The sequence below is a fragment of the Rhinolophus hipposideros genome (genome assembly GCF_964194185.1).
Source record: "Rhinolophus hipposideros genome assembly, chromosome: 1".
NCBI classification, from domain to species: Eukaryota; Metazoa; Chordata; class Mammalia; order Chiroptera; family Rhinolophidae; genus Rhinolophus; species Rhinolophus hipposideros.
This window is the reverse complement of record NC_138047.1, coordinates 83,968,967-83,996,540: the sequence shown is the minus strand read 5'-3', so window position 1 is coordinate 83,996,540 and position 27,574 is coordinate 83,968,967. Positions and strand designations below refer to the sequence as shown.

At 34.5% G+C, this 27,574-nt stretch overlaps 1 protein-coding gene across 5 annotated transcripts in view; it reads left to right on the top strand.

Annotated features, from left to right (window-relative positions):
• KLHL5 (kelch like family member 5) overlaps positions 1–27,574 on the top strand; it is a 67,283-nt gene that overhangs the window by 22,207 nt on the left and 17,502 nt on the right. For all 5 annotated transcript variants that reach the window (XM_081060473.1, XM_081060471.1, XM_081060472.1 and 2 more), the window contains 5 exons: positions 8,799–8,981; positions 11,531–11,667; positions 12,207–12,403; positions 16,808–17,020; positions 23,184–23,370. In XM_081060473.1, coding sequence (XP_080916599.1) covers positions 8,839–8,981; positions 11,531–11,667; positions 12,207–12,403; positions 16,808–17,020; positions 23,184–23,370 — 877 coding nt within the window. In that variant the 5' untranslated portion in view covers positions 8,799–8,838. The remainder of the gene's footprint in view (positions 1–8,798; positions 8,982–11,530; positions 11,668–12,206; positions 12,404–16,807; positions 17,021–23,183; positions 23,371–27,574) is intronic.

Genomic DNA, 27,574 nt, shown 5'->3' with positions numbered 1-27,574 from the left:
GATACATTATTATTAACTAAAGTCTATACTTTATTCATATTTCCTTAATTTCTACCTAGTGTCCTTTTTCTGTTGCAGGATGCTACCAGGATACCACGTTAAATTTAGTCACCGTGTCTTCTTAGGCTCCTCTGGGCTGTGACAGTTTCTCAGACTTTCCCCTGTTTTTGACGACTTTGGCAGTTTTGCGAATACTGGTCAGATGTTTTGTAGAATGTCTTGTTCAATTGGAATTTGTTTGATGTTTTTCTCATAGTTAGACTGGGGTTGTGAGTTTTGGGGAGAAAGACAATAAAGGTAACGTGCCATTTTCATCACATCATATCAAGGATTCCTACTATCAGTGTGACTTATTGTTGTTGATATTGACCTTGACTGCTTGGAGATAGCTGCACTTTGAACCCAAACAGTTAACATGGAGATTATGCTCATATACCAGTAGGCAGTTCTCTGTGACTATTCATGTAATCACTGGGTTCAACTTGGATTAACATAATAGTTAATGATTTGTTCTAACCCGTTTCACCTTCTCTCCTCAGCTAATTTTCTTGAAATTGCCAAGCCTGGCTGGTTTACAGGTATAAGCTCTTCAGGTGGCTGCAACTCTTTATCTACAGTCATCTGATCCATCTTATTGGTTGCTTGCTACTTTGTTCCAACTGCAGATATCCTTCAACTGTTTCTTGGTCAGATGCTTTGCTATTTCTTTGACTCAGCTTGGAGGCATTTAGGTCCTTCTCCTCTCCCAACAAGGACTTATCTTCATAGTATCACCTTTTCTCCAGAGCTGTCTTCTTTTCTTGGCCCTCTTTATGTTATCGCCACATCTCATTGTTTGGACTAGTCTATTAATTCTGGTTCAGTGTGAAATTAAAATTTTCCACATTTCCACATGAAAAATATTTTGTTTCCATAGATGGCAAAGAAATTCAACTATAATGTACTTGTATCTGGGAAGGACGCATTGCGTTGTGTTCCTTTACACATACATGCCCAAGTCCTATCATGGATTTCCTTCACATTAACTTTGGAACCGCTCCCCAGAAAACACTGTGTGTGTGTGTGTGTAGGTACATGAATGTATGTGTGTTAAATATCTTGTATACAGTTCAAGGAGTTCATTAACCTCCTAAAGCCTATCAGTACACTGTATAAACCAGTATTTTTATTTTTAAGCAACTGAAATTGACTGGCTGATTATATAAACAAAACAGGAATTTATTGGAATCATATCAGTTCCCAGAACTGCTGGGAAAGCTGAAGAATCAGCTTAGGAAAAAGGATAGGCACTACAGTTGTACAACTGGCCTTTATAACTCCAGATTTTTAAGGCAGATGAAACTATCTTTATGTCACTTATTGCTTATATTTTATTTGTTCCTTTGTAACTGGATAGTAAGATTTTACATTTCTAGAAGTGGCTATATTAGGCATGAAAACAATCACATACACACACACACTACACATATACTCAATGAACCTTGCCATAATATTTGGTCATTTAACTTTAGGGAGTACATCAGTAGCGATTAGGCTATGATGATATAATAAAGAGATTTATATCAAATCTCTTTGGCTCTAATAAGACAGAAGTTTATTTCTCTGTCACCTAACAGATGGGCACGTGGCCCAGGGCAGATAGGTAGTGATGCTTCACAAGTTCACTCAGAAACTTAGATTCCTTCCATATCATTTCTCCATCTGTAAGATGTTATCCTTTCTTTATGGTCAAATCTTATTCGGGTTCCCCTGTGCAATCTAGCCTGTGGGAAGGACCCAACTGAAAAAAGGAGGGCATTAAGCAAATAACCCAAGTTGCATTTATCAGCTCTGCTAACATTCTGCTGTTGAAAACCTAGTCACGTGGCCACAGCCAGTTGCATGAAAGATTCAGCAATAGTAGAAATGAATAATGGTTTGGGGGTTAAAATCAACAGGTGCAATAGGTGAAGACAGCTGAATAAAATTCTTCAGTTTTCTGGATCTAATTTTTCTATTAGTTTTTTTCCATTGTTACATAATAGTTTATCATAGAGACACTGGAAAATAGAGATAAGCAAAAATGTCAAAATAAAATTCACTAATTAGCCTGCCACCCAAAATAACCATTAACAATTTGGGGAAGTATCCTCCCAGTATATTTTTTATACATACATAATAAAAGTATGTGTTTTTAGAATAAAAATCTGGATCTTATTTTACATGCTATTTTGGAATTTGATTTTTTTGCCCTAATATAAATATTAAAATTAGGATTCTGGTTGCAAAAAACAGAAATCCAACTCAAAGTGACTAAAACAAAAGCTATATATTTTTTGTTCGCATAAGTGAATAAAGAGTCCAAGAATAGAGCCTAGCTTTAGACATGGTTGGAGCCAGATATTCAGCTAACTCCAGGAATCTATTTTATTCCCTCTGTAGATTCTGTTTTCCTTTGTAAAGGTATGTTCTTTTGTGGTAGCAAAAAAGCCACTAGCAACTTCAAGTTTACTTCTCATTCGCTTAACAACCTAATGGAAAGAGAGTGACTCTTTTTTTAAGAGTGCCAACAAACATTTTGAAATTGATTCTGATTGGCTTTGTTTGGATCATATTTCCACTCAAACGAATCAGTGCTGCCAGGAGATAGGATACTCTTACTGGCCATGCCTCAGTCCCTTGCTCACTTCTATTCCGGGGAAGATTTAACTCTGCCCAAGCCACATGGGCTGAGGTGGGAAATTCATGGTTTCCCAAAAGGCAGAGATGGGTCTGTTCTCGTAAGAAGGAATTCCAGATAGCAAAAATAATTAATGTCCGCTAAAACAGCTTTCCACATCATTAAATATTCTCATATTTTTTTTAAATGGCTGTATCATTCTCCCATGCACAGGTATAACTTTCGCTTTTTAAACTAGAATTTTTTTTTTAATTGGAATTTAGGTGGTTTCCAATATTTTTCTGTTGGAAACAACTTGTGATAAACCCTCCCTGTTGCCATATTTCTGTACATACAGATGATTATTTCCTCTGGATAAAGTCCCAAGGGAATGCGCATTTTTAGGGTTTTTAATTTGTATTCTCAAAGTCATTTCAGGAACATCATTACTATTTTAATTCTCATCAGCATCATATGAGAGTACCCACTGGCACTTCCCTTTCAAACTGGTTATTATTTAAGACAATTTGTCTTATAAACAACATATAAGTCTCTTCACCACAGGTAGTCTGGCCATGGAACCAGGAAAAAAAGCCTTTCCGTGCCCAAATCAAAAAAATATTTGTCTTGAGAAAGGGAGAAGAGAAGGTATTCTTTATCTTTGCCTATTGTCATTTCTTTTTACACAAATGCCTTTTCCTTTCCTTGAAGGGGACAACCCCAACTCTTTTTCCTCCTCACTCATCTAAACTCTAAGATATTTCAAATCTTACGGGCTACTTGTTACCTTTTCAAACACTTGTCCATACTGATTTTTCCCTTCTCTGTATTCCAATAGCAATCCCACTCCAATTGGAGATGTGCAAGATGATCAGTTAGAGAAATGGTTTAATATATATATATATATATTATATATATATATATATATAATATATATATATATAAAATACACACATATATATAAAATACACACATGTATACACACACACATATACACGCACACACATATACTCATATATATATAAGAACTATATTTTGTATTATCCTTTAAATCTCTATTTTTCTGTGCTTTATAATATCAATAATGCTTGTACAGTGGTATCTGTATCTCTTTTATAAATCAGTAAATATTCATATATTTGGGCACATGCTTTAAAGTATACTGAAAAAGGTATGCATAAAAATAGTTAGAGACTGCTAGCCTATACTAAACAATTTGCATTCTTATTTTACATTTGTTGTTTTGAATATTTGTAAAAGATACCCAAAGATTAACAATATATAATTTACACTTTTGTGAAAGCATGAATTCTGAATGCCGCAAGCTTTGCGGCAGGTGGCTAGGAGTAAATCACTTACCTAGGGACTGATCCAGGCAGAACATTTAGAGTTGCAATGCAGCTTTGTTTTCTGTATACTGTACTCAAAATTATGTACAGTATAAGTCTCATGAAGTTATTTTTTAAAACTTTGGAAAAAGTACTCCATTGGAAAAACCTAATGCAAATTCTGGTGTTGAAAGTGAAGAAATCTAAATAGTTTATAATGAAAAAGGTAATATTGGTCATGATACATATTGTGTGTGTACACATGTGTGTGCAATCTAAGGCAATGCAAATGTTAGGTGGTGTTGCTCTTTAGATTTTTCCTGTTTATGAAGCTTGAGTCTTCAAATTCGAAGTCCCTTCAGCAAAGAATCGTCTTTCTTTACATCCCCACATTTTACTGCATGTTAGGAGTTACTCTGTATAAAGTTGGTGACCTGATTCTGCTTGAAACTTGCATCTTTTCTATGTTTAGGCATTTTTCTGTCTTATAAATTTATTGCCTGCTGAAGAGGGACAATGAGCTAAAAATTAAATGTTTCCTTGTAGCCTGGAAATATTAGGCAATGTATAGTTGATTACAGTGAAAGTCTGTTAGAAAATATTTGAACGATCTCATGCAATTCTTTGAAATATGACTTACCATCTTAGTAACGTCATATAAATAAAACTAAGCAGAGATGTTAGAGGCATTTCCTCTGTTATCATGTGAAAGAGCAAGTAGAAATCACGGAGAAATATATTTTAGTGCTCCATAAATGGTCTATTCCCAGATATTTGTTTTATGGGTTAGGCTGTCTACTGGGTTTACTAAGGCCATTTTAATTAGGAGGTATGAAATTTAGTTAGAAAAGTTGATAATGCTGGGATCGATTTTTAAGAAGACAACCAACCAAACAAACAATCAACATGTAAAGGCAAAAGAGGGAGATTATAGGCCTTCCCATTGGCCATTAAAAAATGAGATTCTGCTAACAGTAGCTTACCTTGATTGTGTACTTATTTTGTGCTGGATTATTTTTATTTCATTTAATAATCCTCCCCTGTGGGATCCTCTAAAACAGAGTACTATGTATTATTTATTCCTGTTTGGTTGTTGAAAAAGTAAGCCTTAGAGAAGTTAAATAACTTGTCCAGAGTGATACATAGTGAGAGAGAATTGAATTAGCGGTATGCAGTAGAACTCTGCATTGATAGGAAGGTTCTATATCTGTACCATCCAGTTCCGCCACTGGCCCCATGGGGCTGTTGAGCACATGAAATATGACGAGACCAACTAAAGAACTGAATTTTTATTTTACTTAATTAAATTAAAACAGCCCCCATGGGGCCAATGGCTGCTGTATTGGACAGCACAGTTCTAGAACTTTCCTAAAATGCTCTTCATCACTACACCGTACCTCTCTAATTTAACCCTTCAAAGCACATAAGGAAAAGAACTAGTAAGGAAGTATTACATTGTAAATTACACAGAGCTAGAACAGTAAAAGCAGTTTGATCTCTGTCCCATGGAAACCTAAAAGACTTGATCTCATTCCTAGTTAAGGAGCAGTCATACAGAAATAGACTTTTGTCTAAGATCCTTAATTTATAATGTATCTTCTTTCTGTTAAATGATCCTCATTCATAGTGTGCCATCATTTTCCCTTCATACCCTTGTGCTCACTGATGCCTTAGGGGAAAGGTAAGCAAGAATTGCCATTCTTTTGTGAGTGGTCGGACCTCCACTCTGAGCGCCTCCTAACCCTGGCTTTGTAACCAGCTGCCTGTCTGTCCTTGGTTGGTCATTTCGGCCACTTGGGGCCTCAAATTTTCTCATCTGCAAAATAAAGGAGTTAACTGAAATGATTGCATAGGTTCCTTCTAGATATAAAAATTATGCGTATAATTGTTCTAATGCCTAAGGTCCTATACTTGTATGGAAATTCAGTAAATTATTTTTTTCGTAAATTCTTAAATTGTTAAAATGTATATGCAAAGTCCCAAATTTCTTAAAAACAAAACAAGAAATGCTAGAAAGCTGTGCAGCTCTTCAAGTCTGTTCAGTAGCTCTGTTCCTTACTCTTTCATGCTCCTTTGTGAATGGATACTTCACTTTTCTATAGGATACAAATGAGAAGCCTGCACTTCCTTTGGTCCTTCGTTTGGAGCAGTAGAAGTGATTACTGTACCCACAGTGAATTAATTGCCAGTAACTTAATTGTCGCATTGAAATACATTTAATGTGTGATGGCAGTTGAAGCCTTGAGAGCAAATAACGAAGTTTGAAATTTTCTTGTAGAAGCATAAGTTGTTGTTTTGTGAATGTGTCTGTATATAAGTGATCTGACGTTTTACCTTTATGCTCATTTTGAAAATAACACATAGTCCATTAAGTTCTAGTTCACTTAAAATATTTATCAAAGAAATTCAGTTTACACGTTGGAAGTAAAGTATGTATTATGTAAATCGATGTTTGGCACCTGTAAATTCCTCCCATGCTGATTTGTGTGTCTGTTGCCTGAAGTGCACGCCAGTGATCTTCAGCCGGCGACGTGTGTTAGGATCATCTGGAGGGCTTTTCAAAGATACAATGTTCAGGTCTCACCTCAGACTTAGTAAATCAGTTTTAGGGAATGAGGCCCTGAACGTAGATGCTCCCCAAGTTGTCCTGATTCATGCCAGAGGTTAATGAACCAACACCCTGAATGTTCTTCACAAGAAAAGAGATTGTCTCTTTATTAATTGGGCAACATCAGTGCTGGCCTATAAAAATGTAGTGGTGATAGCATTATAAAATTCTGTTGTTCTTTCAAAATTTAACATTGATTCGCATTTATGTTTGATGGTGGCGACTCACTGAAAAAATATTCAGCTAACCAATTTTCTTGTCGTTACTGAAAATTAAGGTAAAGTATAAAAATGTGATAAAATATAGGAACCCTAGGAAAGAAGTACTTGAAATATTTACTTCACATTATCTTGTCCTTGGAAGAATTTATGGCTTATGAAAATTAGATGGTCAAATTTTCTCTCATTCTTAGATTACTAATACTCTTATAATCATTTGTCAGTATTTTGATAACATAAAACATCATGTTATTGAAAAATGTTTTAAATCTTCAAATTGCTATTCATCAAAGCCACCATTCTTTGTTTTTGCTTATGTTATGTTTCTCATAGATTTTAAATGGTTTCTGATTTTCATTTATATAAGCAACATGTATAGTTATACATTGCTCGGTACATTTTTATGTTAATGATCTGAAATGTAAAGCTGAGTATATTATACTGGATTTTCCAAGTCATTACACCAATAATATTCAGAGTATACAATATATCCTTTTCAGATAATACACATTTTTCTTCTATTGTTATTGACAATTATCCTGGAAGAATATTTTTTAGGGCTCATGTAAGTGTGGTATTTAAAATGCACTGGGCTGAGAGGATTTAGGTAGAGATACGTATTAGTCAAGGCACTGCTAACTTCTCAAACTGATGGGTCTCAATCCAGTGAGAGAGCTTGTGAGTATAGTCGGCATAAGGGTTCTTAGTCAGTGACCTCCAGTGTGTGTATTTTACTACTTCCTTCATCTAAGTCCTTAGTCCTCTCCCTTCAACTAGCGGATAAGAAAGAATGGAAAAGGCATACCTGCTCCTAGCCACTTTAGCCTGGAGGTGACACAGTTCATTCCATCCTAAGATCTTACCTGTCTTTGAGGGGTGCTGGCAGCGTAGCTATATGCCCCGGAAGAAAAGGAAAATGGTTTTGGTGAACATAGCATTCTCCAGACAGCCTTATTTCTGCAGTGAATGAACTCTATGACTCCTGGCAAGGCACTTCATCTCCTTGGCCTCAGTTCCCTTTACTTTAAAAGCAAAAGATCCAAGGACTTTTTTTTTGGATAACGTTATTAGATATTTATATTAAGAAAATTCTCATGAGATATAGTGAAACTTGACTCAAGAAAGGATTTGTCAGAATCATAATAACCTTAGAAGTGAATCTGATGAGAAATGAGAACCGAGTTATGGCACAGTGGGTGATTTTGTAGTCAATTGCATAACCACAGGATGTTGATTACTTAATTCAAGTTATCTTGGAGAAGGGATCTTGGGGGGCAGGGGAGGGATGGATTTATGATTTCATTGTTAGTTCTGATCTTTTCACTCTTTTACTATTTTCATCAGTAAATCATATGAAAAAATAGAACTCATACTCTTCAAATTATAACGTGAAAATTTCAAATAATTTTTAGGTACCTGGGTTAGGCCATCAAATTCCTTTAAACTGTAATATAAGTTATAGTTTACCTGGGTTTTTGACAGTTGGCCAGAGAATCAAATGAATTGTTTATAACGCTTTTTTTATGACAATATGTTTCATACTTTAAATATCTTATAAATGAACTAGGAACATAATCCATTTTTAAGTAAAAGATGACTTGGATTTATATCTCCAAAATAGTTTAATTGCTTTCCTGCCTTCAAAAAACGGTCTCTTACAGCCTTGAATATAATGTTAGGAGATATGGCTATTATTATGAATATAGTTGGCTCTTTTTCAGCAGAGATGTTGTGTTGACCAGAGAAGATACTTAACAGACAAGCACTACAAAAAATATGTGTAGCTATTAGCAGATGTCACATTTACTCACAATATTTGTAAGACACACATAAGATTTGAGTCATCATTGATTTTGAAAGACAAAAATGATGAATAATTATACATTAATGTTGATCGGGGGCATTGATTACTTCTATTACATTTGAGGGCTTTAAAAGCACTTGATAGGAAAGACCTTTTTAATCTAATAGTGTTATTTCTAAACGTGTGTTCTCTTTCTTTTCAGGACTTCCAATAGTAGTCAGACACTATCATCCTGCCATACTATGGAGCCATGTTCATCAGATGAATTTTTCCAAGCCCTTAATCATGCTGAGCAAACATTTAAAAAGATGGAAAACTATTTGAGACATAAACAGTTATGTGATGTAATTCTAGTTGCTGGTGATCGCAGAATTCCAGCTCACAGGTAATTGTTTTCTAAATTTCTATATACGTGAAATATTTCCTTGACAATTTAATTATGTATATTGAGGTAACTCATTACAATTGACCGTTAGGATGGAATGTTTTGGGGGAGGGTTATATTTCATGGAATTTCTGCAGAGAATACAGTGTATATTAAATTATTACACATTAAATGACCCCCAAAGGGTCACTTTCTCTCTGTAGAAGCGCAAAACACACTAGCCTCAGATCAGTCAGTATTGTTGGGCATAGATTTCAGGTACTGTAAGCATCATTCACCCCACCTAATTCTATGTATTAAATAAACTCAATGGAAATTAGAGCTGTATTTAGAAGCAAAAAAGCTGGTGGAATGGAGTAGCAAGAACTGTTAAGAATTTTTAACTAACCACAGCTACCCCAACTTTTGTTTGCTGACCTCCTAGAAATATGAAAAGCAGTGGTGCTGGAGAACAAAAGCCTTTAACACAAATGAAGTATTATTTCTTGATGTAAGAAAAAGAAAAAAGCTATTTAATAAAGAACAAGTCATTATTTTTCTTCTGATAATTCCATAATCAATTGTTCAGTGTTAATCACCATTATGACCCCAAAGTGTTTTTTATGCCTATCAAAATTACTTAACATTCTATCCCAAAGGTTTTGTTACACCCTCCAGAGTGAAAGTAAACTCAGGAAGGATGGCTTTGGTCTTACCATTTTCAGTGACTCAGTCAGCATGAGAGGCTACTACATACTGTGACAAAAAGTCCATGTTGTGAGCATCCACTTATTAGAAAAGATATTTCAACCTGAATTTCATAGAGGCATCCCAAATTCTCCATTTCCAAAACAAACTCATTACCTTACCTGTCACACCGTCACCATGTCACTTAGTTTACCAATGTAAGACACTCCTAACTAGACTCCTGTCTTTAATTCTTTCCCCTTACATCCTATTTTCTATGCAACTATCCGCGTGGTCCTTGAAAATAGAACTCTGATGCGGTCGCTCCTCTGGTCCAATTTTTCAGTGACTCCGAAGGTCACTGAAAGCCCGAGTCCTCCCCATGACCTGTGTAATGCCCCGGCCATTACCCCTGATGCTCTGTCCTACTCTCTTTCCTGCTCCCTCTGCCTGAGCCACACAGACCCCTTGTTATTCCTTGTATGTGCCAGGCATGCTGCTCCTGCCGTTGGAGTTTTGCATTGGCTGCTCTTCTGCTCGAATGCCATTCCAGATACTTGTATGACCGATTCCTGCACCTCCTTCAGTTCTTTCCAGTGGTCATCTTCCAGTGAGACCATCTGTTTAAACCCGTCCTCCACCCCCATTTGCCTTTACCCTACTTTTTTTCCCCCATGGGCACTTACCACTTTTAAATGTACTGTAGAATTTATTTCTGCTGTGTGTTGTTTCCCTTCCCTTTAGAATTTAAGACTGTTAGAAAAGGAATCTTTTGTCTGGTTTTTACACCGATAATATCTCAAGTATCCAGAACAGTGCCTAGTATTTATTAGTTCTGCATTAGTATTTGTTCAGTGAATAAATGAATAGGCAATTCTCAGAAGAAAGCTGAATGACCAATAAACATTTGGAAAGATCTTTAACCTCACTAGCAATCAGGTGAATGAAACGACAATGAGGTACCGTTTAACACCTTGCAGATGGCCAAAATTTTTAACATCTGACAATATTGTGGGGAAATTAACTCTGTATAGTGCTGGTAGGGGTCTAAATTGGCACAGCACTTTGGAGAGCAATGTGGCAAACCTCGTACTTAGCCATGTGATCTTGGGGAGGGAGGGGCATGGAATTAGACAGGAACACAGGGAGCTTCAACTATTCTCAGTATCGTAATCTCTGTTTCTTTAAAAAAAAATGAGTGAAATAAGTCTATATAAATGTGGCGACATGGAAATACCTTCAAAACATACTATCAAATGAAAAATGAATATTTTAAAAAATATATATTTATGACCTATTTTGTCTATATGTAACTATCAAAAATCTCGACATAGAACAGCTAATGTAGAATAAGGTATTGTTATAATAGTTTAGAAATGTTATAACAAAAATATTATAATGTTATAACAAAATATACTAGAATAATTAAAATATCATAAAAGCTAAAAATAACTTGCTAAAACAATTCTCAAGTGTCTCTCATATTCACTACTTCTATGATTAAATTTAAAAAATAGGTTATTTTCATGTGATAAACAGAAAATAACCTTTCTGTGTTTTCCCTTTTTACATATAGTCCATTTAATTCTGTGGGCTTGTAGCTTTTCTTCCCCTGGATGTTATAAATCGACATCTGAGTAGTGAAAGGATAAATCATTTACCTCAGCAGAAAATTTTCAGTAATGGTAATTTATTATTCAAAGGAAGGAACTAGAGCATAAAGCAATTTGTCAAACTTAAGACAAATTTCCCAGTATCATGCACTTTCGATGGGTAACAAAGTAAAAAAAAAAAAGAAAGAGGAAAGAGAAGAAAAAGCAGCATTTATTAATGAACATCACCTTTACTGTGGTCATTGATTTTTTCTTCTAATATGTTCTCAGATTGGTGCTCTCCTCTGTCTCAGATTATTTTGCTGCCATGTTTACTAATGATGTCAGGGAAGCAAGACAAGAAGAAATAAAAATGGAAGGTGTAGAACCGAATTCACTATGGTCCTTGATTCAGTATGCGTATACAGGTAATAAATCTGAAAATATGAATTTAAAACCTCTTAAGTTCATGTTATATCATTAGATTTTCGATTTCTGCTTTTATCAAAGCTTGCCATAGTCAACAGTTACTTCTGCTATTATAGTCACCACCCCAGTGATTCCTGGATAGGTTAAAATCTCTACTTAGAAACTTTAAAATGGTTAGTGTAATTAAGCTTTTGAATGATATTTTTAAACTAAATGTAATAATTGGATCAATTATATGATGTTTTTAAATTATTACATTTAAAATTTGAGTTATATGTAGTAGATAACCTATTAATTAAATTATCTTTTAAAATTCCTGAAAATAAGCTATTAGTTTTTTTAACTTAGCAGAAGTCACAAAGAGATAATTTCTTTTTAATAATTAGTTAGTACTTTTTATTTCGTTTTGGAATGGCTTAAATCATCTAGGTCTAGAATACATGTAATGAGTTCTTTAGAATTATCCTTAACACCAATCAGTTTATAAACGGAGGTTAATGTAGTTCCATAGTTAATGGAATTTCTTTTTATCATGAAGGTCGCCTGGAATTAAAAGAAGATAATATTGAGTGCCTGTTATCTACAGCTTGCCTTCTTCAGCTTTCACAGGTTGTGGAAGCATGCTGTAAGTTTTTAATGAAACAGCTTCATCCATCCAACTGTCTTGGAATCCGTTCTTTTGCTGATGCCCAAGGTTGTACAGATTTGCATAAAGTGGCTCACAATTATACCATGGTATGTACTTTTCGAAAAGTGCGAGGCATATGCTCTTTACCTTATTCCTTATTGTTGCAGAGTTATCTACATATTGCTGTTTTCCAATGGTTCTGCCACATGTCTCCAGGCTCAGATTCACTGTCTGATGTGTCATATTTTCACTAAGTTATGAGGGAAAAACACTAAGTTATATTTCTCCTGGATATATGAACCCAGCCTTAAGTTACCACAGTCACTAAGAAGCAGAGCAGTGGCCTAAGACTGGTCCATTCAATATGTTCTGATCTGCATTTTAAAGCAGGATTTTCCCCATACATTTTTCTTTGTCATACATGGATGAATTTCAAAATTGCACACATATTCACTGATGGAAGTTGGTGATAGTGATTGTAGTATATTGGTTCAGTGCTAGTACAGAAGACAGGAGGATGAAGGGGAGGGTTTTTTTTTTATTAAGGATAAACCTCATTGTATGTAAAAAATGTTTTCAGCTATGTAGAAAGACGTTCTTATTAGTTGTAGCAAATTACGTGCTCAACATAAATCAGAGAGGAGGTTCAGATTCAGAAGTCTGGAGGATAATGGATACAAATTGATCTAGGACAGCAAGAAAATAAGGGCATGTTGAGGGCATATTGTTAGGATCCGTGTCTGTGGTCTTAATCATAGAGGGATGTTGGAGAGGGTACGTGTGTGGATTTTTAAGGAATGACCATCTTTCCACATTCGGATCTTACACATGGGCAATGATTGAAGGACAACTGTTGCTTCAAATGCTTTATTTAGGGCAAAAAAGCTTCTCAGGGAAGAAAGAATGTGAACAGTCACATACACATATCCAGTTATCCATATTACTAATTTTATCAACCTTTAAGGGGTATTTTTCGTCTACCCTCTCCTCCATCCCCTGTCCTTCCATTGAGTTGTTTTATCTGTGAAGGATTGACAGGTACCTTAGGAATATTTCAGTAGAGAAATAGAACTCCGGAAAAATTATAAGAGTACATATTTACAACTATTGGGAAGATTAATTCTACCTACTTCATAAGCTTAATGTGAGGATTAAATGAGTTAATAGAAGTTTAGCACTTAAAACAGTGATGGACACATAGTATAACCAGTCAATTAATGACATCACCATCGTCACCATCACTGTATAGATTTCCTGTTCAACACTTCAGGGATTTATGTGTGCGAACAAAAGCATTCATACAAAAAGCACAACTTTTATGATTCGTTTTTCTCCCTGTGCTGTGATTACTTTTCAGAAATGTTCTTTATGATGGTCAAAGTGCCTCCAATGAAAAAAATAGAGATTGTGCAACAGAACAATACAGTATAGACCTAGCATGGTTAACATCTTTTAAATCCTTTGAAAGACTTTTATCCTTCCTTGTAGAGTTCTCATTTTAACCTTTACAGCTCAAGTTCAAACACTTTTTGGAATAATGTGGATAAAATAAAACTGCATTTTTTTTTTTTTTTTAGTTTTATAGTCAGTTCATAATTAAAGTAATATTTCTTTCCTAGGAAGGAGTTTTGTTCACATGAACACTTTTGGATACATTTAGGTCACTTCTGTTGTTCACAGTCGAGGCATAATTGTTGCTTTTTTAAAGGCTTAAACATAAATTAAGTTTAAATTAGCTAGATGTTTTTAAAGCTCTTTTCATAGCCAATTAGCTGTGGGGTTTCTTTTTTTCCTCAAGCCATTATTTGCTATTATTCAGTTGCAACAGAAACATGAAATTGAATTCTAATAACAGTAAGTAATTTAGAGGCAGATTGTTTGATTTGAATTGTTGCTATGGGAACTAAATGAAAATGTATAGCAAAATTCAACCTCCAATTTAAAAAAATCCGTCAGTAATTTCATTTGCTTAAACCATTCCAAAGAGGGAAGGGGCATAATGCTAGCACATGATAGCTGTTTGTGTCATAAAATGGACTCAAAATATGAAGTAAACATAAAGCCACACAGTGAATTCAATTGTCACAATCAGTAAATGGTGCATGTGCTTAGGGTGTTCGCTGATCCTGCATGAATACAAGTAGGAAAGGATGAGGAGTTCCTTCTTGGAATCCTAAAATCTGGAAGCTTTTGTTTTTATTCTGACTGCCACTGAACTTGACCTGGAGCAAGTCATTTAACTTCTACAAAAAGGCTTAGACTGGTTCTGTCATTACAAATATTTAATGTCATTATGTATTTATAAAATAAATATAGACCTTTCCTTTTATTTATTTATTTATTTTTAATTTTCTTCTGTTTTTTTTTAAGGAAGGCACAGCTCACAGTGGCCCACGTGGGGATTGAACTGGCAACCTTGGTGTTACTAGCACCACACTAACCAACTGAGCTAACCGGCCACCCCTAGACATTTCATTTTAAAATTTTAAATTTTGTTTCTCAATCTAGAAAACCTGTGAAAACATTGAATTCTGCTAAAATACCTGCTTCAAAACTAAATACTTTTGAAAAGCACTTTGTGTTTAACTTTAATTTCAGTGGCCTTTCCGTAAGTTGTTGAAAAGGTCGATTTTTATTAAATACGAATTATACTAGAATGAAATAGGCATTGTTCTGAAATAGATATATCAACAAATAAATAATAGAATATTTATATATAGTCCTTTTCTCATTGATGAAATGTAATTAATACCATGAGAAATTATGGCAATAGTTACATCAGTGTTGTAGAAATGTTGACTATACTATACACTATACCTTTAGCGATTAGAAATGTATATTACTTCAATTTCTTCAAAATCTCACCTAACATTTAAAAATAAACATCTTTGCATATATCTATGTAATCTTGGTCCTTGAAATTTTTAATGCCTGTTTAATGGTCCATTGGGTTGTAATCCCCTTAACTAGACATTTAGGCTAGTTCTCATTGTTTTACTGTTATAAATAATAATACAGAGAAGAAGCATCATTAGAGAAGCATCAGCTTTTTTTCCTTTTTTGAATTATTTAGTAAGGATTAAACTGCTAGTGGGATAACTGGTTTGAGAGCCTCAGCATTTTCATAGCTCTTGCTGTGTGTTACCAAACCATTTTATGTCAGTATACAGTAGAGTAGAGCAGGTTGTTTGAAGCCATTCCAACATTGAGGTTTTATTAAAATATATTTCTGAAAATGATAATCAGTCATTTAAAATAGATTCATTTTGGCATCGTTAACAAATCATGATGACTTGAAGCAATTGAATTTAGTTAATAATTCATGTACGGTTTTCCTCTTAAGAATTTCTACAGAAAGGCATGTCAAGCTAAGATATATTTTCGATCACTATTTAACTTGGGTTACTGCAGGCTATATGGAAAATATAATTCTCATTTTAATATAGAAGACAGTTATTGATAATCCTTATTTTTAGCTCTAATTTAAACAGCCTTAGCTATTTTACTAAAACTCTATATGCTGAGACAGCCATAGCACATTAGGAAGTATATGAAAACCATTAAGGAACAATACAATATGTGTATCATTTACATTTATATTTTAACTATGTAAACAATCCATGTATTAAGATTTGTAATCTTGCATACCAAAGAGTAGGTTTCCCTTCTCTTCAGATTGTTTAGCATAGTAGTTTAGGAAAGGTCATTATCTCACACCTCAGGGTATCTCTATTTCCCATTTCAAATTACAAGGGGCCTGGTTTTAGTATGCAGTCAGGACTGAGTCATGTTTAGTCTTAGGTCTTAGAGTCCCAATGCATTCTAGGTCAACACTTATACTTTGGCTCTTTTTCCAATGAGACCCAAAGAACTTTGTATATAAATCAGATAAGAGGAGATTAAAATTTCCAAAACAGACCTGAAATCCGGGATGGTCTTATAAATAACATTAAAACACCTTTAAAGGCCAATTTGGTTTTAGGATAGCCCTAAGGACATACACTCTTCCAGGGAAGAGTCTGAGAAGACTTCTGTGGTCCAGAGTGGTCCTAGGAAATCTAGCCAGGTTGGAGGCCCAGAAATAGCCTCACAGCTCACCCAGGTATTTGGCTCTACTGTTGGCCAAATTCTACAGCAACCACAAATCTCAACTCATGTTCGATGTTAGAGTATCTATCATACATCTCAGTGTCTAATTCATTTTTTTTTGTCTTCCTTTGAAAGACTTGCCAAAAGCAGTACCTAAAAGTCGCTGGTGACCATTTTTAAAACTAATAAGTGATAGAACACTTTAATTATACTTACATAGAAATTAAAAGTTTAACAACATAATTGCAGCTTAAATGTCATTTTTACTGTGTTTCTTTCCTAACAAGCAGTAATATATGGTAAAGAAGATCTAAAGTAGAAACTGTGTCTTGGCATCTACCTAAAAAATATTAATTTATTTCAAATAAACTATGATGGACAAAAGGAACCATATTGTTTATATGGTATTTTTTTCTGTCTAGGAACATTTCATGGAAGTCATCCGAAACCAGGAATTTGTATTATTACCAGCCAGTGAAATTGCCAAGCTCTTAGCCAGTGACGACATGAACATTCCTAATGAGGAGACAATACTGAATGCGCTTCTTACTTGGGTCCGTCATGATTTGGAACAGAGACGGAAAGATCTCAGTAAACTTTTGGCTTATATTAGGCTACCTCTTCTTGCACCACAGGTAAGCTATTTTTGATTATTTAAAATTACTGTCATAATTTCAACAACAATTGAATATTCACTTTATACTAATTGCATTAATATGCACTTGTGTTTAGGTTTTCTCTGACTATTCAGTCGAATAAAGTTATTTTACATATATTCTTATGAAATGTTTCAGGTGAAAAGATAGTGAACTAAAAAAGAAAGTCTTATGTTTTCAACCAGGAAGCTCTGGCTACCTAAATTGCATCAATGACGTCACGTTGTTGCTTTAGGGTTATTTTATTTGACTCAGCTACAAACCTATCTTAGCAATTAAAAAATTAGTAGAGCTGTTAATACAAGGAACGCTGGACTCTAGGAACCAGAACATTTAGATTGGTTCATTGACCACACATTTATTAAGTACCCACTAAGTTTTGGGTTCTGGTGATATGTAAATTAAAGAGACATGATAATAGTTCCAGCTCTGACATTTTAAAACTCTGTGACTTGGTATATTCACACACCTCAGTTTCTTCATATGTTAAGTGGAAGTAAACGTCCTCTCTGACCATCTCTCATGATCATTGTGAGGATCAGAAAAGTGCTCTATGAAATAAAATGTGCTATAAATAATAACGGTATTCATTATTTTAGAATTGAGAGATACCTAGTTGGTGTTTTCAAAGCAGTCGTCCTAAGATATTTAGATGCAGTTTCCCCTTTTTATAATTTTGACTGGAATATACAAAAATATCCTCTGCATACTCTGCTGCTTATTTTCAGGCCTTGGATAGAGAAAGAGGCCTTGAAAGTAGAGAAAGCATGAGCTGGTACTGCTCAAGGTCAGACTTTTTTGTTGTTGTTTAAAGTGCCATAAATTTTATCTTATTTGTATTTATCTTGAGGATTATGTATTATTTCTAGCTGTTGTGAGCAAAAGTTACTGTTTGCTGTCTACCATACAGAGGCAAAAATCATGCTTTGTAAGAAAGATCTTCAGAGGTATATAGAGTGTAGTACGAATTCATCAGAGTGAGACTACATGAATTGATGACAAATCAGGAAAAATAACATCATAAAACATTTCTCTTGAAATCAGATTTAAAGAAGAGAGTTATATGTTTATTGATACCCAGCAGAATTTTTTCTTATTCTTTTCTAGATGAAAGAATATAAAATCTGAAAAATCCCAGTAAACTTTTTAAAAAATCTGTGCAATTAAGTAACCTGACAATTTACTTCAGTTCTGCAGTTTCAAATATTTGTGTACTATATTTGCATGACTCTCAGAGACCTTTAAATTTTCTGTTATCCAGAAAATGTAATAATCATAGCCATAAGGTCGGAGATTTCAAAGGCACTTTGGAGATCATTTAGTCTAACTTGTACAAATGAAGTAACAGACCAAAAAAGTAAAACCATATGTTCAAAGTCACAAAGTGATTGCGTTTGGCCCTATCCTTCTGCACTGCGGTTTTATTCAGCTTTTCTACTTGGCTAACATCATAAGGCTAATAAGAGACAAAGGGAGGGTTTGAACCCAATTAAAGTTTTGTGTCTTTTCCACTGAACCATTCTGCCACTTGAATGTACTATGTATAAAATTGCTGGGTGTGGGAGGGATATCAGGTAGAGAAAGAAATCAATTTTAAAGTAATCAGTAGTTACAATATAATGAGATGAAGGCTGTGGTAGATATATGAACATGACATTATGAAAATCATCGGAGTAGCCCACCCAGACTGATGGTGGGGAAGCCAGGAGAGATTCCTGAAGTGTAACTCAGTCTGTCTCATGAGTTAGCTAGTAAACTACTTAAAGAGATTACAAGTTTAAGAAGGAAACCTTAATATCATCAGATGCTAAAGAAAAGAATAAGGATGAAAAATACACTGGATTAGCCCAGTGGTGCTCAAAGTGTGTTCCCGAACTGTAGGTTCAGTACCACATGAAAAATTATTTAAAAGACAGATAATTAGGCCCCACTCTACACCTACTGATTCTGAAACTCTGGGGTTGGGGCCTGGCACATTGTGCTTTAATAAGCTCTCAAGTGGATCTGATACACACTCAAGTTTGAGAACCACCATCTTAGCCTGATGAGTGATGGTCATGGAAGCCACGTTGCCCTGTGTAGAATCATCCCTCTGTTTTTTTTTGGCGGGGGAGGGAGTTGTGTTCGTGGTCATTTTACCTTTCAAAGCATTTTTGGTCAAACTTTTCTATTTGATAAAATTTTAAACTGTGAATAAAAAATACTTACACATATATGCATTATTTAAAAGATTTGACACTTAAATTCTTAATGGTCCCAATGGTTAGCCTATATTACAAGTATCTTGGTCTTCACTATTCTGTTCACAATTCTCGCTGTTGTTTTCTACTAAAAGTCAGAAATATAAAGTGAATTTGTATTTATCTTTAGCATTCTTTTAATTTATATGTTTTTGATACCAAAACATTTTCTAAAACTTTAAAGAGTTCATAATTATTCACATTTCATTTTGTGGGGGGACAGTTTTAGAGAAGTAGGCATATGGTGAACAAGTATGTGAGTAAAGATAAAAATTTACAAATTGAAAACGTTTCTTCTATTTTGTAAATGCTTTTATTTGAATAACTTTCCATTCTTTTTATGGCAGAGAATGCACATAGTATTCACCTAACATGCAGAGTATGCAAGAGTGTATATTTTATAGTTCTCTCTCAGTGCCTTCTGAATGATTTTTCAGATGATATCTGGTTATCCAGATGATATTTGATTAATCTGATATGTGGATTAATGGCTTCATATTTTCTCCTATTACCTGCATCTCTCTAATATAATTAATCCCATCTATTCATAAATTATAGAGACTGTCAGCATGTTAAGAAATATATTTTACCTCAAATTGCAGTAACTATTAAGTCTCCCAAGAGTTTACCTTTTACAATTTTTTTCACATTTATTATTTAGAAAAGACTAAAGTAATTATATGTAACAGGAGTAATAATATAAACATTAAGATTAACCTGAATTAGGAGCGTCCAGATGGTTCAGTTGGTTAGAGCCCGAGCTCTCAACAACAAGGTTGCCTGTTTAATTCCTGCATGGGGTGGTGGGCTGCACCCCCTGCAACAAAAGATTGAAAATGGCGACTGGACTAGGATCTGAGCTCCACAACTAGATTGAAGGACAACGACTTGGAGCTGATGGGCCCTGGAGAAACACACTATTCTCCAATAAAAAACAAACAAAAACAAACAAACAAAAAAATAAAATAATTAATCTCAATTAGCCAACTCATTGCATCTTCATTAATGGTTTCTGTAGCAAGTATCACTATATTTTGTGTGCATGGAAAAAATATGGAATAATTAATTCCAGAACATAATACCAGAACTCTACCATAGGTCCTGAAACTCTACCATAGGTCCTGAACTCTACTATAGGTCTTAATTTGGCGTTTTTGTCTTTAGTATGCTGTTCTCAGTTTTCAAATGCCACAAACTTTTTTACAGTGAATTTTGTTAGAGACTCTTCCTTCTCTTCCATTATCAGAATAGGAACATATTCTCAACATTATTAGTCATTAAGGAAATGCAAAGTAAAACTGTATTTTCCACCTACTTGAATGGTTAAAATAAAAGGAGATAGTAACAGTTGTTGGTGAGAATGTGAAAAAACAAGAACCCTCATGTATTGCTGGTGGAATATAAACAGGTACAGCCACCTTGGCAAACAGTTTGTCAGTTTCTTAAAATATTAACATAAATTTACCATAGGACTCAGCAATTCTACTCCCAAGAGAAATGAAAACATATATATCTACATGAAGACTTCCACAAAAATGTTTTTAGCAGCTTTATTCATAATTTCCAGAATTTGGAAACAACCTAAGTTGAGTGTCCATCAACTTGTAAACAGATAGCCAAAATGTGGTATATCCATACAATGGAATAGTAGTCAACAATAAAAAGAAATGCAGTGCTGATACATGCTACACACGGATGAACCTCAACACATGCTAAATACAAAAAGCAAAGACACAAGAGACCACGTATTGTATGATTCTATGTATGTGAAACATCTAAAAAAGGTAAATAAATCTATAGAGACAGATTGGTGCTTGGGACAGAAGATGGGAACAGAGATTAACAGTAAGCAGGCATGATCTAATTGAGGTGATGGAAATGTTCCAACACTATTTGATGGTAATGGTTGTACAACTTAGTACATTTACTAAAAACTATTGAATTGTGTACTTGAAATAGTGAATTTTATTATGTGCAAAATATACCTTAGATTATCAAATGCAATATGATTAAAAGAATAATACCAAGAAAGTCTTTTTCTAGGAATATAAGAATGGTTGAGTACCAGGAAATCAGTCAAATTATTAATTGTGTCAATAACTTAAAGGACAAAAGCCATATGATCATATCAATAGATGTATGAAAGGTATTTGGAAAAAATATAGCAATCATCCTTAATTTTAAAACTCTGAAGTAAAATGTGTAGAGAAGAATACAACCTAAATATAATAAAATGGATTATGAAATACTACAGTAACTATCATCCTAAATAGTGAAACACTAAAACCATATAAATTCAAACAAGAAACAGGAATATTCTATATCACTCCAATTATTTAACATTGCTTTGAAGGTTTTAGCAATTGCAATAATAAAATAGAAATGAAATAACTGGCATACACATTAGGAAAAGATGTCAGCTATCCCTGTTTGGTGATGATTATGATTGTATGCCTAATAGTTAGAGTTTTGTAAGGGAATGTGGTAAAGTAGTACGTTATAATACAAGTATACAATAATCAATGCATTTATCTCTCCCATCAAAAACATATGCAAAATGGAAATTTAAAAATCAATTTCTAATAGCAACAAAAAATAGAATATATTTAATAAAAGAAAGGCATAAGACCTGTAGGAAGAAAGCTATACAACAAATGGAAAGGCTTCTTAAGCAAAAAGACTTAATATCATAAAAATTAAGTTCTCCTAAAATTAATAAATAAACTTAATGCAGTTCCTGTTACAACAGGATCAAGATGGTGAAGGGGAATTAGATAAATTTATCTTGAGTTTATATGGAAAGTAAAGACACAAACACAGCCAAGAAAACTATGAAAATGAACAGTGAGGGTAGATTTATATCAGATAATCAGAAATGCTATAAAGACACCATAAAAAATATGGCATTAGAATAGGAATAGACAAATAAGATCAATGGAACAGAGTAAAGAATGAAAAAATAGATCTTACACAGTTTAAGATCTATTTTTGAGAATGTATTATAATATATGATCAAGGTTCAATTCAGTTAGAAATGAAGGAGATTATTTCATAAATAGTGCTCATACAGAAATGTCTATCTGTCTAGAAGAAAATAAAAATACTCTTCAACTCATACTCTATTTAAAAATTAATTACACATAAATCAATAGCCTAAATTGAGAAAAATAAAGCAATAAAGGAGTACGGAGGGGGACGGAGAACCCAGTACAAAAGGAAAAGAAAGGCATTGTTTTAAAGGACAGGTGTAACTATATGCATTTACATAAAAGTACATAAGTAAAAAAGTAGGATTCAGGGAAGCACAAGGAATTTGAATTTTTCAGAATAATCACCAGAGTTCTTTGCCTCTTAAGAAATTGGCAGATTTTGTTTTGCTGTTGTTCTCTTTTTTTCAATTAAAGTTTATTGGGGTGACAATTGTTAGTAAAGTTACATAGGTTTCAGTTGTACAATTCTGTAATACATGATCTATACATCGCATTGTGTGTTCTTTGAGCATTGTTTAGAAAGGACAGGTAAATGCAGTCTAGTAAGTCAACTTGTAATTATTGTTCAGTTAAAATATTTATAATTAATAAAGTAAAATGATTAATTTAGAAAATCTGAAAAATGTAGAAAAGTAGTGAAAAAGTTTATTAAAAAGGCACCAGTTTCCCTACTACCCAGAGAAAACCGTGATTAAGATTTTAGGGCACACCACTTACCCATCACAGTTTTTGCTTCTCAATGAAATTTAAAATATAAATCTTGTAAATCTTGCACAATTTACTTAAAAATAGATGTCCTGACTTTTTTTTTATGGAAATACATATCATTTCCATTTGTGAATGCTATCGTGTATTCTTTTACCCTTACTATTTTCTTGGTCATTCAGTATACATCCTCACTTTTTTTTCTAGTTCCTGGCAGACATGGAAAATAATGCCCTTTTTCGGGATGATATAGAATGTCAGAAACTCATTATGGAAGCAATGAAGTACCATTTATTACCAGAGAGACGACCCATGTTACAAAGTCCTCGGACAAAACCTAGGAAGTCAACTGTTGGTACATTATTTGCTGTTGGAGGAATGGATTCAACAAAAGGTATTAAATAATCTATTATTTGGGGGAACAGAAAAAAATGAACTTTAATTAGTAATAAATACAGCTAACAAGCTCTTTGGAGAAATGGCTGGCTTTAACACTGTGGTAGAAAAAGTACAAGATAAGCCTACAATATCTTGTAGAGCCTGAAAGCAAGGAAGTGCTCAGAGAATGATGGAGACAGGTCAAAGAACACAGTTTCTTGGAGCTACCACTGCCAAATCTGGGATAATTTCAGCATCAAAATAAATAATGATAGTAAAAGATTATAACCTATGAATCAATAAGAATTCATGAGTCCACACTGATTCTAATAAAGAAGAGAGAAGGGAAAGCTCTTCCTTAGAGGAGAATGTCAGCTAATAAATATAGAAACAAAGATGGGGTTAGAAACATCACCATTTGGCAACCATCACAATAATAACTAATTCAATCAAGAATCATCAATGGATGCTGAGACAAGTGGGTAAAAGTTTTGAGAACAAGATATTTAGTCTCAAGTATCTCCCAACCACTTGCTTGTTAGTTACAAAGGATAAAATAGTATGTTTACAGTGGAGAAACATAGCATATATCAGCACCTTAACCAAATAGTCAAAGGTCATATAGCCAGTAATTAGACTAACCAGCAGCACATGCATTTTATAAGATGCTCAGAGAGGAACTCAGCTGCACATGTGCAGTATTCTTGCAAACTATATAATCTGAGGAAAAGACAAATCCAAGTTGAGAGACATTTTACGAAATACTTTGTCCGTCTGTATTCCAAAATGTCAAGAAATACAGAAAAGATTCAGGAGCTGTTTCGGATTACAAGACACTAAGGAGACCTGAAAGCCATTTTAATGCATCATCTTGGATTTCCTTTGCTATAAAGGACATAATAGGGACAAATGACAAAATCCAAGTAACATTTGTAGATTAGATAACAGCATTGTGTAAATGTTAAGTTCCAGATTTTGATGATTGTATTGTGGTTTTGTAAGATAATTGTTTTGAGGAAGATACACTGCAGTAATAGGGATACAGGGGCATAATTTCTGCAAGTTACTCTTAAATAGTTGAGAAAAAAACACATACACGCATATGTACATACATACATACATACATATGTACATAGAAAGAAAATGTAGTATCATATAAACATTTGGGAAACCTGGGACAAGGTGATCTGGGAATTCTTTGTACCATTCTTGCAATGATCGTTACTCATAGTGACAATAATAGCAGCAAACACCATACCTACTGCCCACCCAGTGCCAGGTACTGTCCTAGCAGCTTTCTGTGTATTACCTCTCAGTATACATCGATCTCATCTTCCTCTGAATTCCTAGTACTAACAGTCTGCAATCCCCTGATGACATCTCTCTGACTTTGACTCCTTCTCTGATCTCAGCTCATTCTACTTCTCTCCTCCCTCCTTCTGTTCCAGCCCCATTGGCCTCCTTGTTCATCTAACACACCAAACATTATCCCTCATCAGGGATATTGCGTTAGCTGTTCGCTCTCACTAGGATTCTCTGTGCCTTGATACTGGAACGCCCAGCAGAAATTGTCCACTCAGATCTCCTCTCAAATGTCATTTTACCACAGAGGACTTTTACAACCATTCAACTTTTTGCCCATCAGTTTCTAATCTTTTGCCTACCACTTCCTCTTTACTCTGCTTCATGTTTCTTGATGGCACATGATACATTTAATTTATGGTCTGTCTACCTCTTCGCCCCAAATAAACTCCAGGACAGCAAGTATTTTTTTTCCCACTACTATATTCCCAGAGCCTGGAACAGTGCCTACACGTAGATAATATCAATAAGTATTTGCCAGATGAATGAAGATTGCCCTCTGCATCTCTTGAATTACATGTACACTAAAGCACTTGATGTATTAATCACATCTGAAGGTTTATCTTCTATGTGGTATCTTTAAGGAATCTAAAAATATGAGCTCTAATCTGGCCCTGTGGTTTAACCAACTTTATTTCTGAGTCTTTCTTAACAATCAAAAATTCTGACCTTTTATCCTATTCAAGCTATCTTTCCAAGCCTTATCTCATTCCCAGTGTCTTTGTAATGAAGAGCAATCCGTGTTGAATGGTAGTCTGATCATGGAGTTCTTGCCCCCCTTCACGTACCTGTTTAGTGTAGAGCCCAACAAATAAGCTGGGACTTGTTCTACATACCAGCTGAGACAATGTTAGAACGTATTTGTGCCTACCTTTTTTTAAAGGTTAATGCTTTGGTGTAAATTAGGGAAGTTTCAAGTTTTTATATCTAATTTTGCAGTTATTAGGATTTTATTATTTTTGATATACATATTTTAAGGTATGTGTTTCACATACTGTTTTAAGATTTTATAAGAATTGTTTGATATTAGCGAAATAAATTTTAGTTACCGATTCATAAAACTATGATACTGCTTAGTGAACTAAATGTAAAAGAAATAACTTAAAATTCAAGTGAAAAAAATATTCCTTAAATTCATTAGTGAGGAAAGATGATTGGCATTGCATTTTTATTTGAGAGAGAAGTTTTTAAGATCAAATTTAGAGTGATAAGTCAAGTATACTGTTACATGAAATAATCTGAATGTATGAGTAAAATCTTATAGCTAAAAATTATGGAGAAAGATTATAAAAATTCAGAAATATTTTTGAACAGCTACTATGTACAAGGGTATCTGTTATATAGTGCTATGAGAACACAGAGATGGAAAAAGAATTGGTATTTATTTCAAATAACTTAAAAATTTTGCAGGATGAATAAGAATAATAAAAACTACCAAAAAAAAGAATAATAAAAACTACAATAATGAGAAAATTTGATTATTTATATATAGCAAAACTATTTCTAAATTTTGGGAGAATGTCAATAGTATTAGCGATCTGATGACCTAATTGTAACAAATACTTTAGAATAAATGTTTGTCCTGATTGTAATTCTGTAAGAATAGCACTGATTGTATATTGTATTAGAAGCTTTTAAGAGGGAAGTAGAGTAGACAGGAATTGAACTCTTCTTCATAACTAGGGGATGGGGCTTTTTTTTAGCCCTTAACTCCACTGATCTTACATCATAAAGACAAGAGTTTTTTGACTCTTCCAATTATTAAAAAAATATGTAGACACCTCAGGCAATTACTCCCGAAACTTCCCACACTCAGTTCCCAAAGCCCATGATCCACACTTAAGCTGTCCTCTTTCTTTGTCCCAATAAACTGCATCTCCTCCCTCCTGTGAAAACCAGCCCCTCCCTCACCTGTGCCGATGCCGCCCTTTCCTGCCTCTCAGGAGCCTAACGCTATTAATTAGGATCCTTCCATCTCTTGTATTTTCAGCTTCTTCCCTCACATCTAGACCCTTCCCATTAGTGTTTAAGAAAACTCAAGTTTTTTTTCCAATTCTGAAAGCCAAACAAGGCAACACCTCCCTCAAACCACCTAGAAATTCCTACCTTTCTCCTCACTTGTATTGCCAAACTTCTCAGAAGAAGCATCTGGGTTCACTGATGATTCTCCATTTCCTCACCTCCCAATTATGTCTCAACCACTCAAACAACTCCTGAAACTCTCCTGAAAGTCACCACTGACCTCCCCTGTTAATCGCTGTTAGGCACAGCCAGAGGAATGAGTTGGGGGAGACCAACATTGTTCTATTAGAATTTATTTGGCAGGACGTCAGGCTGGAAAAGACCATAACCTCTTTGAGCAAAAGGGGTGTGGAGTTTTGTAGGAGCGGGTAAACGAGGCTGTTCCCCCTTCAATGCTTTGGGGGTTTTTGTTGACAAAGGATTTCAGGGCATGACGAAGCCCTCCAGCTCCACACCCTGGCCCCAGGTCACTGTCCAGACTGCCCAGGCCTGCTGATCACAGGCCCCTAGGAGATAAAGCAAGACAGGATCAAGACAAGATGGCTTTTAAGATAAAGTTTCTGCTCCTGGCCTAAATATGGCTTAACAATAGCTAAATCCAGGAGTGTGTTTTAGTCTTCATCTTACTTGACCCTCTCAGTAGCATTTGATACCATTAGTAGTTCTACCTGCTATAAACTTTTTCCGTCGGCTTCCATGACACTAAACTACCCTCACACTTAAGCTATTGCTTCTCAGCCTTCTCTAACAGATAATCCTTTTTCACTTGACCTTTTAATACCAGAGCCTGTATGCCTTGGAGCATGTTAGCAGAGATATAAGCAGGGGCCAGATCA